Source organism: Myotis nattereri (assembly GCF_964212035.1).
Source record: "Myotis nattereri genome assembly, chromosome: 8".
Classification (NCBI taxonomy): domain Eukaryota; kingdom Metazoa; phylum Chordata; class Mammalia; order Chiroptera; family Vespertilionidae; genus Myotis; species Myotis nattereri.
In genome coordinates, this window is record NC_138083.1 from 62,784,924 (window position 1) to 62,801,598 (window position 16,675).

At 42.2% G+C, this 16,675-nt stretch overlaps 1 protein-coding gene across 3 annotated transcripts in view; it reads left to right on the forward strand.

Moving 5' to 3' along the window:
* RAB31 (RAB31, member RAS oncogene family) overlaps nt 1-16,675 on the forward strand; it is a 129,631-nt gene that overhangs the window by 92,696 nt on the left and 20,260 nt on the right. For all 3 annotated transcript variants that reach the window (XM_081096869.1, XM_081096870.1, XM_081096871.1), the window contains one exon: nt 9,202-9,311. In XM_081096869.1, coding sequence (XP_080952995.1) covers nt 9,202-9,311 — 110 coding nt within the window. The remainder of the gene's footprint in view (nt 1-9,201; nt 9,312-16,675) is intronic.

Sequence of the window (16,675 nt, forward strand, 5' to 3'; positions counted from 1 at the left end):
TACATCTCATAGAGTCACGTGTATACGAGTTTAATTGCAGAGTCACAGGGTATGCAAATGCTCAGTTTTACTCGGTAATGTCAGTGTTTTTCCAAAGTGAATATCAGTGCAGCATGAGACTTCCTGTTCACTAAGTTTTAATACTTAGTAAGATGTTAAGGTGTGGAGTGATGTCTGATAGTAACTTCAGTTTGCACTTTCCCAGTTACCAATAAGATGTACTGGGTGCATCTTTTTATATCTTTATTGGCCTGTCCAGCAAGTTTACTTTTGTGTGAAGAGCCTGTCACTTTTTCTATTGGGTCATTTACCTTAATCCTTGTTTATTCATACAATTTAAAAACATATATATGTGTATATAGATGCACATACATATTACATACATATATATTTGATGCTATAAATATATGTGTTGAAATATCTTCTTCAAGTTTATGTCTCACTTTTGACTTTATGTTGTCTTTTTATCATCAGAAATCTTTAATTTCTATGTAATAGTATGCATTCATTTTTTCCTTTATGCTTTTTTGGGGGTTGGGAATGGGAGGAGAAGGAGGAATCAGCCATGTCTCCAAGCAGCCCTAGTTCCTTTTATTGGAAAATGGTTTATAGAAACTAAGATCTAAGCTGGGTGTGCTTGTTGCTACTGGGGTGTCATTGGGCATAGACCCTTTAAGTAAACAGAGGTAGAAAATATATGCATGTATGCTAACCTGAGTATGCACACGTATCTGTAATTATTTCTATATCTGTCTGTATCTAGATCAAGGTAAACATAAATTCATATTGACAGTTCTGATTCTAATCCAGAACCACATGACTCATTATAACCTTCTTTAGTGTGTGTGGGAGGGATGTTTTAAAAAGTCATCAACTAATGTCTGACTAAGCTGAATGGTAAGCTTTTGTTCCTGGAGATTTCTTATAGATAAACAGTAATCTTTTCCCTTTGACTTTACATGCTGCCCCAGATTTCAGAGTTTCAAAATGTAACTTCTATTAAGAAAAATGGCACCGTGTTTGTTATAATTATATGCTATTCACTTAGGCAGTGGACTGATGAATGGAATGCTTACTGTGTTCCAGACACTATTATAAGTAGTGTATGTTAACCTTCACAATCCTATGAAAGAGTTGCAGTTATTCTCCCATCTTATTAATAAGGAAACTGAGGCACAGAGATTAGGGAGCTTGTCCCAGGTCTTGTAGCTAAGAGGATGTAGGGGCCCGCCTTTAAACCTGGGTAATCTGTTCTAGAGCTGATGTTCTTGACCATCCTGCTATATTGTATCTCATAAGAAGTGTGAACAGGATCCAGGAAGGAGAATAATTTCTGAACTACTGAGAGAAAATGACAGCTGATTTGATTCTGCTCAGAGGATTTGGAGCTAGTGATTCTTTCCAATGGTTCTCTCGGGCCTCTTCAGGACTAGCCCAAATTTCTGTCTGGAGAAGGATTATTAAGAGGCCAAGGAATGGCCAGGTCCCCTAGAGACCCTGTGCTTTCTGTTTGGTCCTCATTCGATTTGAATTCTGACACTCTTTATGAGAAACAATCCATTTAAGTCTGTGGTAAGAACCTGACACTGCTTGTTAGAACTTGACACCAGGAACTTGGCCCCAGGTGAATAGCAGTTATGGACACACGTTAATATGCAGGCAAGTCCCCATGGGAACAGAAATTCTTCCCAGGGCACACGTATCAGGTGCTTTGATCATTGTAAAAGGTTATTGCCCAATCAGATATTAATTGTGAAGGTGGCAATTCTTTGTTTTGTTTTTCGTTTTTTTTAAAAAAAAGTTCATTTTAGTGTTAGCTTCACCTCACAAGTAAGCCAACCCAATTATCTAAAACACACACACACAAAAAAAACCACACTGGGATTTTAAAGAGATTTTGCTGCTTTAATTATTGCTAAAGGGGTTGCTTCATCTGTGTGTTGCATGAATATCTTGGATATTTAGACAAAATATGGGCTAATGGGAGCACAGCGATCCCTGGTTATTCGTTCCAGTGGCTGACACAGGAGGGAGCGGGGAAGACAGGCTGTTCATGGCCCACCACAGCTTCTGCGTACAGCCTGCAGCCTTCCTCTGCCGGATTCTGATGGAATGTTGTGAATGGTTCCCATTGCTTTTGGCTGGAATAGCTTAAACATGTGGGATGGTTTTGACAAAAAATAATTCCACCAGACATTTAGCAGCTGTCTCCTGCACACTGTTGGCTTGCTACTTACTCATGGCTTAGTTGGTTGTTTAAGCTTGACCTTGGCAAGGGGCTGTGGCTGGAGCAGAGAGTAAAAATCCAGGGCAAACATTTTTAAATGAAATGTTGTATTTCAGGAGTCTGGAAGGATATAAAATGCTATTGCTGTTATGGTGTTTGCTGTTATTGCTATTATGCTGTTGTGGTGTTTAAAAATACAACATACACAACTAGAACCTACCTGTACCACCAAAGATTTTGCTTGGGAAGAACTTGTGAGAGCACTACTATTTTATCACTTATAAAATTGCGTCTGAGAAATGTATAGTCATGCTTTAACGACGAGGATGTGTTCTGAGAAATGGTGTCATTAGACAATTTCATCCTTGTGTGAACACCATACAGTGCACTTATATAAACCTAAATGGTATAGCCTACTGCATATTTAGACTGTATGGCACAACCTGTTGCTCCTATGCTACAAGCCTGTATAGCATGTTACTGTACTGAATACTGTAATCATAACACAATTTAATAATTTAATAAATCACTTAGGTGTAATTAGCTGGTCATAGGGAACATAGTTTAAAACAAACAAGGATTTATTTTTTTTTAATTTTATTGACTTTTTGAAGAGAGGAAGGAAGAGGGATAGAGAGTTAGAAACATCGACCAGCTGCCTCCTGCACACCCCCCACTGGGGATGTGCCCGCAACCAAGGTACATGCCCTTGACTGGAATCGAACCTGGGACCTTTCAGTCCGCAGGCCGACGCTCTATCCACTGAGCCAAACCAGTCAGGGCAGAACAAGGATTTAAATGTAAAATAACAAATTCATAAAAGTTAGAGAAAGGAGGTGAATTTTAAAAACAATTTTGAAATTGCAATGAACTTTAATCATGATACAGAACTCAGAAGTCAGAGAGTAAAATGATCAATAAGTCTGACTTACACTTTTTGTGGCAAAAATGTCACAAACAAGATTAAATAAAAATGATAAGCTGAGAGAAAAGTGGACACTATATTACAAAGGGCTAGGTTCTTTAATATACAAAGAACAATTTCAAATAAAAAAAGAATTCTAACAACTCAAACCAAAGTGACAGAGGACATGCACAAGAATGTCAGAGAACAAGAAATATGAAAAACTGCTCACCATCTTTGAATAAAAGTTACTCAGAATTAATGTCAGGTTTTTCATATGGAGAAAGGTCTTTAAAATATAATGCAATTTTACTTTTGGCATGATTTATGGAAATTACTGCGTTAAGCAAGTTGGCTGATATAGCCTGTGTTCCCTCATTCTTTTGTGGAATGGTCATGACTAGACTGGGAGACCTCTGGGGCCATGAAATGAAGGGGTTGAATCAAAAACACCTATGAAAGGCCTTCAGACTTTGAAGTAGATGGAGCCTCCTTTTTACTTGGTTCCTCTATTTGCATCATTTCCTCACTCTTTAGTATTCTGTAAGAAAATGGTGTCATGTCATTACCCTTGCTGATACAGCTTTGTAAAGAGACACTGATATGCCACTTAGTATGGGGCAGGTATTGTTTTGAGCACTTTATAATATCAACTTAACATTTAAAATTGTTGTAAAGCATTCACCCCATCAGGGAGAGTGAGGAGCATAAGACCCGAGGGAAGTGGACTTGAAGGGGCTGTCTATTGAAGGAGAAAATAATTCTCATTCTCTGAGCAACACAGTTGAACTGCCTTTCTCCCATCAGCTACTTCCTAGGTCATCCGTGAGAGATTCTGAACTATAACCCATGGCTAGAGCATACCCTTCAGCACACGTGGGCTCAGTGGAAGTCATCTGTCTCCACTGACTTGCAGATGGAACCCAGGGAACTGAACCTACCCAGTGAACCCCTAGGAGGCAGAGAGCATCATTCCACCTTAGCCTGCTGGTCTGATCCTCTCCCTCACAGGTAGGGTTTCAGGAACGCCTCTTAGTGTACCTGTCCCCCTCTCTCCTTTCCCTCAGTGGAGGGGGATCATGGACAATCAGACAGCCTTGGAATTAGAATGAGTCAGCTGCCATGTTGCCAGGTTCCACCCATGAACAACAAAACAAGGACCCTTATTGGTCAGCACAGCCTGTTGAAAAGTCTGGGGCCCACAGGAATGTTGTTCCCTGACCTAGAGCCTCTGAGTGCTGTGGCCAGCTCAGGCTGTGCGTCTGAGACACATGACAGGCTGATGTGTGGACCATACTGGGATATAAGCTGATTAACAGCAGAGCCTGGGTCTAGCAGGAGACTCCCCCTTTCATGTTGCTTGCACCCCTAGGCCTCCCTCCATTTGCAAGGGTGGGTGAGCCTCTGCCTTCGGGACTTTTTTAGTTGACATTCTCAACATCCCCACGCTTTCCCATAAGTCCACATGGAGACCTTCCTCTAGCCCAGTGGTTCTCAACCTTGGCTGCACATTAGAATCACCTGGGAATCTTTTTAAAATCCTGATTTCTGGGCCTCGTCCTCCGGAAATTCTGTTTCTTTGTTACTAATGTTGTGGCCTCACCCCATAACAAAGAAACAGAATTTCCGGAGGATGAGGCCCAGAAATCAGGATTTTAAAAAGATTCCCAGGTGATTCTAATGTGCAGCCAAGGTTGAGAACCACTGCTCTAGCCCAGTGGTCGGCAAACTGCGGCTCACGAGCCACATGCGACTCTTTGGTCCCTTGAGTGTGACTCTTCCACAAAATATCATGTGCAGGCGCACACGTACAGTGCGATTGAAACTTCATGGCCCATGCGCAGAAGTCGGTTTTCGGCCTGGGCGAGTCTACTTTGAAGAAGTACTGTTGATATTTGGCTCTGTTGACTAATGAGTTTGCCAACCACTGCTCTAGCCGAATCCTCTCTGCTGAAGGTAGTTTGGGGATGACTTTGTCATTCAATCAGTTAACAAATACTCATTGATTGCCTCCTAGGTGCCATGCGGTGTTATGATCCCGGCACACTAAAAAACTGTGGTCCTGATATCTAGAAATCCACAGCCTATTTTTGAGCCCCACAACCTCACAAGGGTGATAGTATTATGCTTGCATATGTACAGGTGTAAGGGCAAGAGGGAAGAGCATTTTCTCTGGAGGGAGGGAATGCAGGACTGAGCTCTCCAGGACGCCACGGTGGGAGAGCGCCAAGAGAATGGGGAGGGTTGGACGGGGGAAGAACAGGTGCATGACCCAGAAACAGACACAAGCATAGTAAGTTCCCAGAATGACCACTTGCTTGGAATGGCTGTAACGTCGGGTGTGAACGGGGGGGAATGAGACATGAAGCCTTGTTCTGCTACCCGTTGGGTTTTATTCTGAGGCAATCGGTATATAGAAGAATTCTATTCACATGAATACTTGATAGACTTGCAGTTTTGAAAGATTCCCGTGGTGAGCATGTGGGTAGTGAATTGTAGGAGGCTGGAGGACCAGTTAGAGAAGCATGTTTAGTTTTTGTTGTGGGGAGACAGCATAAGTGTAATGGCTAGAAACTGAGTTGACTTTGCTAGCAATTTGTTTAGCACAGGTTTGCTGTGGGAATTATAATTTCACAGACCAGTAGTGTATAGGATAATATCTTTTAATAAGCCAAATAAAGAAATAACATACTCCAAACAAATGACACATTAATCAGACCATTGTTCCAGGCAAACGGGGGGTGGGGGTTGGAGTTGGAGTGAGGGTGGGGAGTATGAAGGAATAAAGTCCAGGGAGGCACTTGGGAGAGTCAGTGACCAACTGACTAATTTCCAGATTTCCAGCTGCCAGCGCAGAGTAAAAGTCTCCAGTCGCTGGAGCATTTTGCTAGGGAAAGGAAAATACCAGTGTTGATGGGTGAGCTGATCTCTTTCCCAGGGTCACAGCCTGTCACCACTGGCTAGGAGGAGTGCCTCACCAAGACAGGAGGGAATGCCCCTCTCAGAGAGTCCTTGCAAACTCTCCGTATTTGTAGTCTAAATGTCTCCTTGGCCCACAGTGGCTTCTCCACGTGTTCTCATTGATAAGAAGGGGCCCCTCAGTAGCTGGTTGCTTATCAGTGGCAACAGATGTAGAATGATGACATCCTGGCAGGACTTACTTTATTCTTATATCAGATAACTTTTTGGGGGTCATAAACAAGTGGATTAAAAGAACTTCATTTATGTCATAAGCAAGTGGATGTGAAATCATCTTAACCCAGGACACAACAAGGCCACTGCAGATGTCCATGTCCTGAATGAAGAAGGCCCGAACTCGGGCAGAGGCAGGGACGGTAGAAGGGAGGCTGCCAAGGAGGTTAAGCTTCATTACTTAGCATTGGGGGATGAGAGAGGGGAAGCACTTGGGTGCCTCCATGATTTCTTACTTGGTAAGTGGAAGGTTTATGGAAGGAGTGGCCGATCTGCGGGTGAAAGGCAGTTATCAGGCTGTAACAAGTTACTATTGTGAAGCGCATCTGCTGCTCAAGTAGCAATGACAAGCTAGCTCAACAAGGAGATAATGTCTAGGTACAGAGGAGAAAGGGTAGTGTCTTTAGGCCTCTGAGCCTGTTACCACAGGCCATGCATGGTTAGGAGTCCCTAAAATGCTCTGCTGCAGTGTCCACTGTTGGAGACAGTCATCCCTCCCCAATCCTGACCGGAATAATCCCCATCACTCACTCGTTGTTTTTTCAACTGTTCACACTATCACAGATGTCCCCCATATTTCTCCCCTTGCCCAGCTCCCCTGCCCCTACCTTCACTACACTGTTGCCTGTGTCCATGGGCCATACATATATGTTCTTTAGCTAATTCCTTCCCCTTCTTTTATTCAGTCCTCACCACGCCCTTCCTTCTGGCCTCTGTCAGTCTGTTCCATGTATCCATGCCTCTGTTTCTGTTTTGTTCATCAGTTTATTTTGTTCATTAAATTCCATAAGTAAGTGAGGTCATATGGTATTTATCTTTTTCTGACTGGCTTGTTTCGCTTAGCATAATACTCTCCAGCTCCATCCACGCTGTTGCAAAGGGGAGGAGTTCCTTCTTTTTCACATCCAAGTAGTATTCCACTGTGTAAATGCACCACCGTTTTTTATCCACTCATCTACTGACGGGCCCTTGGGCTGTTTCCAGAGTGTGGCTACTGTAAATCAGGCTGCAGTGAACATAGGGGTGCAGATATTCTGACTGGTGTGTTGGGATTCTTAGGATATATTTCCAGAAGTGGGATGGCTGGGTCAAATGGCAGTTCCCTTTTTAATTTTTTGAGGAAACTCCATACTGTTTTCTAAAGTGGCTGCACCCATTTGCAATCCCACCAACAGTGCCCTAGTTTTCCCTTTTATCCACATCCTCACCAGCACTTGTTGTTTGTTGATTTATTGATGGTAGCCATTCTGGAAGGTGTGAGGTGATGGGGCTTGTCTGTGGTAAGAAGGTTTATGAAGTACAGGTTCCAGCTGGCCTGGTTTAGGAGGCCTCTCTCCTCTGGTGTGGAATCCCCGGACAGCCGTCTTTTTTAGTACGGTGGGCTCTGGTTAGGCCCGTTTGCAGCAAGTATCTGAAAGGTTCTCCTCTCATCCGATTTGGTGTCGTAAAGAATTTAAATACCAAGGTAGAATTTTCCCAGTGGCTTTATAAACAAGTAGTAGCCATTCATGAGGAACTTGAAGAGAGTGGAGCAAAGGGAAGGAGATAGGAAGATGGGGAAGGTCCTTCACTGCCCCCTCCCAGTTTTGATTTTCCGTCCTCCCGTTTTCGTCTCCTGTAGCCCTCCCAGGCCAGCATGGTGTTCTCTCTCGCCTACAGCATTAGAGGAGCTTCCGAATTCTTCGCCTGGCTGCCCCACTCTAGTCCATCTTGTGCTTTCCTAGATCTGGAGCTTCCTAGTGGGCCCTGTCACTGTTCTTCATTGGCCACTGTGTGCCTTCCTGCCCATCTGCCACAGTTCCTGCCGGACTCTCTCTCAGACACCAGGCCATTCATTTGTAAATCCACTGGTACACCCAAGGCAGGGTCGGGTGCAGATCAACTTTTAATAGTTTCTGGGGAGGAGGGTGCTCCTCACCGTGGGCCTTTGTCAGGCTGTTGCATCAGAGTTCTCACCTCTGTTCTCCCTGCCCTGCATGGCCACATTTCAGGGGACCTCCTCCAACTCATCTCCTTCAGTTCCACTGATCAAAATGCACCACTTTCTACCCCTCTACTGCTTATCTTAATATTGCAGTTGTTACAATGTTGTGGACTAGAGTGACTGTGGATGTGTTTGCCTTTGCTCGCAAATGTAGATTCCAGAAGGCAGGGAGTGGTGTTTTCTGTAGCACCTACAAGGAGGACTAGCATACCATAACTGCTCAATTAATATTTGTTGGATAGATGAATAAACTTCTGGAGAATCGGAACTGTGACTTTTTAATCTTTGGATTCACCACAGTGTCGTTACATAAAAAGCAGATCAATAAATGTCTTTTTAGATTGTTCATTTAAATAGAGTTCATGTCCTAAAACCTTTGCAGGAACAGCTGTTTAAAGGTCAAAGTCCAAATATGCTGTAATGCATGGTAGCTATTGTAGCTATCACGTGTTCATTTCCAAACTTTCAAATCATGCCACATATTTTGTCTGATTTGTGAAAAATGATATAATGGAGTCTTATAGAAACATGCACACACATTTAAAAAAATGCTGAGTCATTATTATGGGGGGAAATGTTTGAAATAAGCCCTACCTGGAAAGCTGGAATGTGTACATAATGATTTTTCCCACTGTTCTAGAATTCTTTACTTCTGTGGGACTAGACAATATGTTATATATGTACATCTTGTCTCTATAGATACTAGAGACCAGGTTTTAAACTTTAAAATGTCTCATTCATACTAGGTTTTTAATACTTGCTGAGCGATGGAGTTGATATTCTCCAGGAAAGTAATGGAGCTGTTTCCACATGAGCTTTTTGTTTGGCCTATTGGGGTTATTTATATTTTACAGATGAGCATTAATTTCTGTCTGGGTTTCACCTCTTTTCCAGGGAGGTTCCCTTGAAGGATGCGAAGGAATACGCTGAATCCATAGGTGCCATCGTTGTTGAAACAAGTGCAAAAAATGCTATCAATATTGAAGAACTCTTTCAAGGAATCAGTAAGTACCTCAAATCATGTTTTTAGCTTAGCTTACGATTTTTATGCCCCTGAGAGTCAAAGGATGAAATCACAGAGCTCTCAAGTAGAGCTTTTCCTCTGTGTGAATTTGATGATGTGGATATAAAACCTACAAGCATGCACTTGCCAATACTGACCTATACTGTGTCTCCCAAATCTACATTTCCAAAATTCTGTCCTTTAACCTGGTAATTCTATGTTTTATGAATCAAAAGGAAGTAACTCTGTTGCAAAATAAAATTTATTTTTATTTAAAAATTATGTATTCTACCGCATTTTATGTGTGAGGGTGGAAAAATTAATTTGCCTTCTACAACTTAAGTTCTGGCTGAACTAATGAAATTGGCATGAGACCGATTAACAAGAGAAAATGACCAAATTTATTATGTATGTACATTTGGGGGCTTTATAAGAATATGGGTCCCCCAGGACAGAACTGGCAGTTGAGGCTTATATGTTATCTTGAGCTAAGGAGAAGGGGGGTAGGCGGGTTGTAATTTGGGAATTCATTGGGGGGGGGGGGGTGCGCAGGGAGGCAATCCACATGGAGATGGAAAAGCGAATGTTTGGTAAACAGATGTTTGCTGGGCCATCTTTACAGTGGGACACTGAGAAGACTGATCGAATGGGCCTTGCTACATTCCTCTGTCTGTCACACTAGCTCATATTAAACCACTATAGTTATCTGTAATGATAGCTGCCTTCCTGGAGCAGGTCCTCTATCTAAATTCTTTTAGGCAGTTAGGAGGAAGGCCAAAGGTTTTTTCTTAGTCTTTCTTTTCTTAAGAATAACCAGCTTAAAATAACCAATATCTCAAAAGGCATGTTTTTGGCTGGCAAACTGCTTTCCCTCATATACCAGTATGCTGAGGGGAGGAGAAATAAAATAGATCATGAAGAGGTATAGAAAACTGAAGTCAGACTCTAGGCAAACGAAACAAAAGAACCTTTTGTACTTTCTTTTGCTTGTTGATCGCCAACAAAAATAGTCTCTCCATCCCACGTGACCTGAAATTGGGAATTGGGTGGAGAGTCTATTTGTAAATATTTTCCTCATTTCTGATCAGCTAAGTAATGGAAGGTGACAGCTCCCTTCTTCATCTCCAGATCTGGGTAATGTTACGTTTCCCTTTCTTTATGCTGCTTCCCCATCAATAACCTTTACCCAAGAGCTGTTTCCCAGCTGGTGGGCCAGGGTTTCACCTTTATAACTTCTCTGATAGTGATGTTTTGTTCTGGGTCCCCTCAGAGCTACTTGCTGGCAGCGATCTTGGGCAACTGTGTCCTGAGATACCTTCAGAGCATAATTGGGGACTTGGAAGAGGTATAAGTGTTTGTTGAGGTTCTGGGACTCAAAGTCTTTGGGTCACCTTAGGAGAAGTTGAACTCCTGAACAGTTGGCAGTTGTTCTCAAATATCTTGGCTCCAGACAGTTCCAGAAGGGAATTCCAGAAGGGAAACTGATAGTTTGATCTCTCTGAGGTCATTGTTGGCGGTGCTCTCAAAGTCAGAGGGACCGTTGCTTCCCAGAACAGATTTGATTTCCTTTTAACTGGTTTTGGTTCATTATTTCAGACTCTGAGAACCCACAGCAGGGAATATTTTGTTTGTTTCTCTTGGATTGACGGAGAATTCACTGGAGACGAGGAACCCTGTCTGGGTTACTTGCATGATACAGAAACGCACAGAAGAATGCAGCCCCATGCTTCTTGTTCTCTGGGTCTACACCACCTTTCCTTCCTGTCTCCTTCAGGAGGATTCATTGTCTTGCTGTTATTTCACTCTCAACAGAATCATGTTCTCCTAGCTTGTCGACCTGAGTGGTTGAACTCTGGAGTGCTAGGGCTGTCATTTTATGTTGGAAACCCCATATTCCCAGACTCATGCTCCTTCCTGAAAATGGGCCATGGGTGCAGTGCTCTGTGGTGAAGAAACTGCTCAGCTGCCCTCCACAGCTGTGTAACTCTGGGTGACATCTGACAGGGTTTGGTTTGAACTCATTCCATTAACCTCATATTTGCTGAGGTCAAACATTCTTTTTCTGGCGGCATTTGGCCTTTCTGGTAGGTTAGGCTAATTGTGCAGCTATTAAATAGTTTGTCTGTATTAATGCTTTTAATCAACGAAGCCAGGTAGCTCCTGATGGCCGTGACTTCCACCCCTTTCCTTTGTGCAGCTCCTTGTATTCTCTAGAGCTGTCTCCTGCTTTAGCCCCTCGAAGGCAGACTGTGCAGATGGCGGTGCTCAGCGAAGGAAGTGCAGCTCTCTGCATACCTCAAATGCAGCTTGAGATTTCTCCATGAGCTAGGAGACTTCCTGAGGTCTATGTAAGTCATTATTAAAACCCCAAATGAAATAAGGACCTCAAAGAGTAAAATAAACCTAAGCAGCAAGAATCGATATCTTAATTTAAAAGGTATTTCTTTGTATGGCCCAGCCAGTATAAATGCCTTCATGTATATGAGGTCTTATGGCTCAAAGGGATGGGGACTTGGACTAAGAAATTCCTGAGATCCTATTGGTCTATTCATTTAAGAGACAACAAGTTTTATTCAAAGCACTGGGGAATTATGGCTTCAAATAATTAATTCCTATAGGGACTGTAGAATACTGTATCACCTTGTCTTCCATGTCAAATAAACAACTGTTTCTGTGTCATTATACTGTGGTTGTAAGTGCCTTTGCAAAGAAGCCTATAAATGCACAGCCTGCAGCAAGATCTCTCTCCAGGTACATACTCTGAGTGCTGGTGCCTTCCCAGCCTCTACTCCTTCAGGTGAATTTCTTCTGAATCAGGTGTTGTAGCCTAATTACAGGTTAATTTAAAACACAGTACCAAGTACACCTAAATATATGGCAGCAGACATTTCATTTATTTTCCTTTTCCCTGTTTCTACTTCTAGTACATGTGCTTCTCTCTGAGTTCAAAATAGAAAGATATATTGCTGACATCTATGCTCCCCAACGCAATTTTCCAGACAAACGTGCCTGGGAGAAAAGATGCAATAAAAAAACCAAGAATGAGCAATGAGAATAAAAGCCCTTTTAAAAAAAGGATGCTGCCCTAACCGGTTTGGCTCAGTGGATAGAGTGTCAGCCTGCGGACTCAAGGGTCCCAGGTTTAATTCCAGTCAAGGGCATGTACCTTGGTTGCGGGCACATCCCCAGTAGGGGTTGTGCAGGAGGCAGCTGATCGATGTTTCTCTCTCATCGATGTTTCTAATTCTCTATCCCTCTCCCTTCCTCTCTGTAAAAAAATCAATAAAATATATTAAAAAAATAAATAAAAAATCATTATAAAAAAATAAAAAAGGATGCTTAAACATAATTAATTCATATTGACTTGAATAAAGAGATAAGTATTTCTCTTTTATATTCTTAGAGTGCTCATAAACTAGAAAGGAATCAACTGTTTTCTTAACATGAGTTAATATATTTTCTAACTGGAAATATTATCTGTTTTCAAGGACTGAAGCTACCCTGGAAAGGATATAGGTGCTGTGCTGTTTTGGGTAGTCTATGCACAGACCTGACATATCACTTCTTACTGCAAACAGTGGTTCAAATGGGAACATTATTCATCTTGGTGAAAAACAGGAAATGACTTAACTGTCCAAAAGTTGGGAAATCATTTTTTAAAAATCCTGGTATACTAATATAAGCCAGTGATTAAAATGATGATGTAAATCTGTATTTATCGGCATAAAAAGATAAATTATTGAGTGTGAAACAAAAGTTAGAGTGGTTTGTATTATATCCTGATTTTATAAATCGTGAACCATATCATATATAAAAGTAAATAATATATTCTTCTGGGTAAAGGTATATGCACATTAAAATGTTAACAGCGGTTGCTTTATGCTGATGAGATTATAGAGAACTTTAAAAAAAGACTTTATTCTGGAAAATTTTAAACATATGTACCAGTATACTGTGTAATATAGTGAACCATCATGTACTCATAACCAGGCTGGTTTCATCACTACCTCACCTCCCCACACCCCTGCCTGTATTATTTTGAAGGGAATCCCAGACATTTCTGTAAATATTTTCAGTATGTAACCTTTTTTTACATCACAACAATTGCATTATCACATTGGTAGTAAGGCTGTTATCATATTAATGCCATCAAATATTCAGTGTTCAGATTTTAATGATCTCATGATTGCCATAAATGACTACTTTTTTGCATTTTTTATTGAAATCCAGTTGCTTAAATTAGGATGCAAATAAGTTTCTTACACAATGATTAGTTGATAGGTCTTTAAGCCTCTCTTAAGCAATAGGTTCCTTCTCCATCTTTCCCTCATATAATTTCTTTTTTTAAGAAATTAGATCAATTGTCCTACAGAATTTAACATATGGATATTGCTGAGTTCCTTTTTATTGCTGAGTGGTATTCCATTACATATGTAAACCAGGATTCATTGATCCATTCACCTAACATTTGGGTCATTTTTTGTTTTTTAATATTTTTATTGATTTCAGAGAGGAAGCAAGAGGGAGAGAGAGATAGAAACATCAATGATGAAAATCACCAATTGGGTACCCCACCCTGGGGGTCGAGCCTGCAACCAGGATATGTGCCCTGACCGGGAATCAAATGGTGACCTGGTTCATAGGTCGATGCCAACCACTGAGCAATGCCAGCTGGGTTTGGGTCGGTTGTGGGGTTTTTTGGCAATTACAAGTAAGATTGCTATGAGCATTCATGAATAAGTTTGGTATGGGTAAATACAAATGGAATGGCTGGCTTCTCTGGTAGATAATGTTTAACTTTTTAAAAGACTGCCAAACTGTTTTCCAAAGTATTTTAATATTTTACATTTCCATCCCCAATGTGGAGCTCCGGTTGCTCCACATCCCTGCTGACTCTTGGTATGGTCAGTTGATAAAACTATAACCATTCTATTAGGAATATAATGGTTATCTGCTTGTGGCTTTTATTGCACATCTTCCTAATGACTAGTAATGTTTAATATCTTTTTATTTGCTTACTAGGGGCCCAGTGCATGAATCCGTGTACCTTGAAAGGAACTGTGGGACTGTGGGCTGTGAGGCTGCTGTAGGCACAGGGGTGGGTCTCAGCCCATCCTCCGAGCCCCGCCCAGCCCCTCCCGCTGCAGCTCGGGTCCCCTGTCTGCCAGCAGCATTCTCCCCACCACCGCTACTCCCACACGCTGACAGCGCAGAGGGATTGGAGCCCATCGCCAGTCAGCGGGTGCAAGTGGTGGCGGCTGCTCCAATCGCCCCTCAGGGGCAGGGGGAGGTGCAGAAGCCCCTTCCTCCAGCTCCCTACACTTTTAACTTCGTTATTGTTTTTAATTTCTTATTTCTCTCTTTACCTTCCCACATCCAATCAGTTGTCACATCTGCCAAGTGTCTTGCTACATTTCTCTTTCCATCTTTGTTTTCCACTTCCCCCAACTGCACCCAGATGAAGGCTCTCTCTTTGTTTAATATATTTTTATTGATTTCAGAGAAGAAAGGAGAGGGAGAGAGAGAAACATCAATTATGAGAGAGAATCATTGATCGACTACCTCCCACATGCCCCCCCCCCCTCTGTGGATCGAACCCGCAACCCAGGCATGTGCCCGTGACCGGAATCAAACCTGGGACCCTTTGGTCCACAGGCCAACGCTCTATCCACTGAACCAGACCAACTAGGGCTGAAGGCTTTCTTAATCCCTGACCTGGACTTTGTGCATGCCTTCTGACTAACTTCTCTTCCTGTCTCCTCCTCCATTCATGCTCTCTGTAGAGTGTTAGACTCTGTATTCTAATATTCAAGGTCATCTAGTAATTCCAACGCTGTCCTCTTTACTGCAGCAAAAGAACAGCTACAGAGAGTGACCTCAAGTGTCACACGTGTCTCTCCCACGCCCATTCTGTATTCTGAGGGCAATGTTCTCTGATTGTGAGCAGTGTTCTATAGAGGACTCCACCCCCACCCCCGCCTTCTAAATGGAGAGGTTTGTGGATCATTATCAAGAGTAAATACTTCCAAGTCCTAATAAACCTGGTCAATTTACTAATCTGAATGATTCAGAAAACCAGGATCAAGAATTGGAAGTTACACAGCAACTACCAGCACCACTAAAACTCAGCAAAAGATAGCCAAGCCAAGTCAATACTGGAACTGGGATGAAAGGAGAGAAGAAATGGACAGGGAGGACTTATAGCTTGTGCAGGAAATGGCTGGTCCATCACACAAGGAGAGAGGACAGCTGCAGCGAAGCACACTGTTTTATTTTTGTTGTGTGTAAAAGCATTACAGCCTCTAGTCCAGAAGCATGATAACATTTATAGACTTGGACTTTGTTTTTTTTCACGTATCACATTCCTGAGGAATCATTTATAAAACCTGCTTTTTCTCTCGGCTGTCAACTTTCAGAAAAACTGAACTTCAAAAAAGAATCTTTCAATTTTTCCCAAACAGAATCTTACTCAATTCAAACCTTATGAAAATAAACACCCTGGCCTAGGGTTTACACTGAGGGATGACTTACGGAGATTGTGTGCTCTGAGAACATTTTGTCAGGGCGGAAACATGCAGCTGATGCTCCGAGCCTTTTCAGATGTTTGTATGTATATATTTGTCCCACTCTATGCCCTATGTAATGAATACTAATTCAACAGTGCTCCAAGGTGATCACCTTGGTACAAAATGCTATGGCCATTTTCCAGGACTGTTCCTTTGCCTAAGTACACTTAACCTTTCAGTAAGTTCCAAACAGTTCAGACCATAAGATCCCGAGCTCTTGTGTTTTCACAGTGCCATTTGCTTCCTTCTCTTTTTAAGGTGCTGGCTTCATGGTTATGACGTGGCTTTCTTCTCTGTCTGCCTTAAAGTGGAAGTGCTTCTTTTCTTATCACTGTTTGAAGCTATATTGTGTGGGACACCTCCCAAGCTGTAGAAGAGCAGGTCGGGTCCCCATCCTAGTACCTGGACCCTGAGTGTCCACCATGGCGAGCCACTAGGCAGGGGTTTCTCCCAGTGCAGACTCCACGCAAGCTGTGCCCAGAGCCACGACTCCTTCCACCCTCATTAGTTCTTTCCATGTTAGAAATAGCCACGTAGCTATATTGCGTAGTAGTTACCAAGTTACTTTCCCGTATGCTGTTTATAGGCGAGGAAAGGAAGTCTTGGAGATATTAAATAGACGGACTAAGTTCACTAAACCAGAACACGGACTCTCAGGTTTCAGAACTCTTTCTACCAGATGAGCAAAATGATGTCCGAGAAAACTGCAGTAATTCTGTTTTTTGAGAAATATTTTGTTCTACTAAGTGAAATTTTGAATATCCTGAAGATAACAGAACCTGCTGCCTCTAAGAAGCTA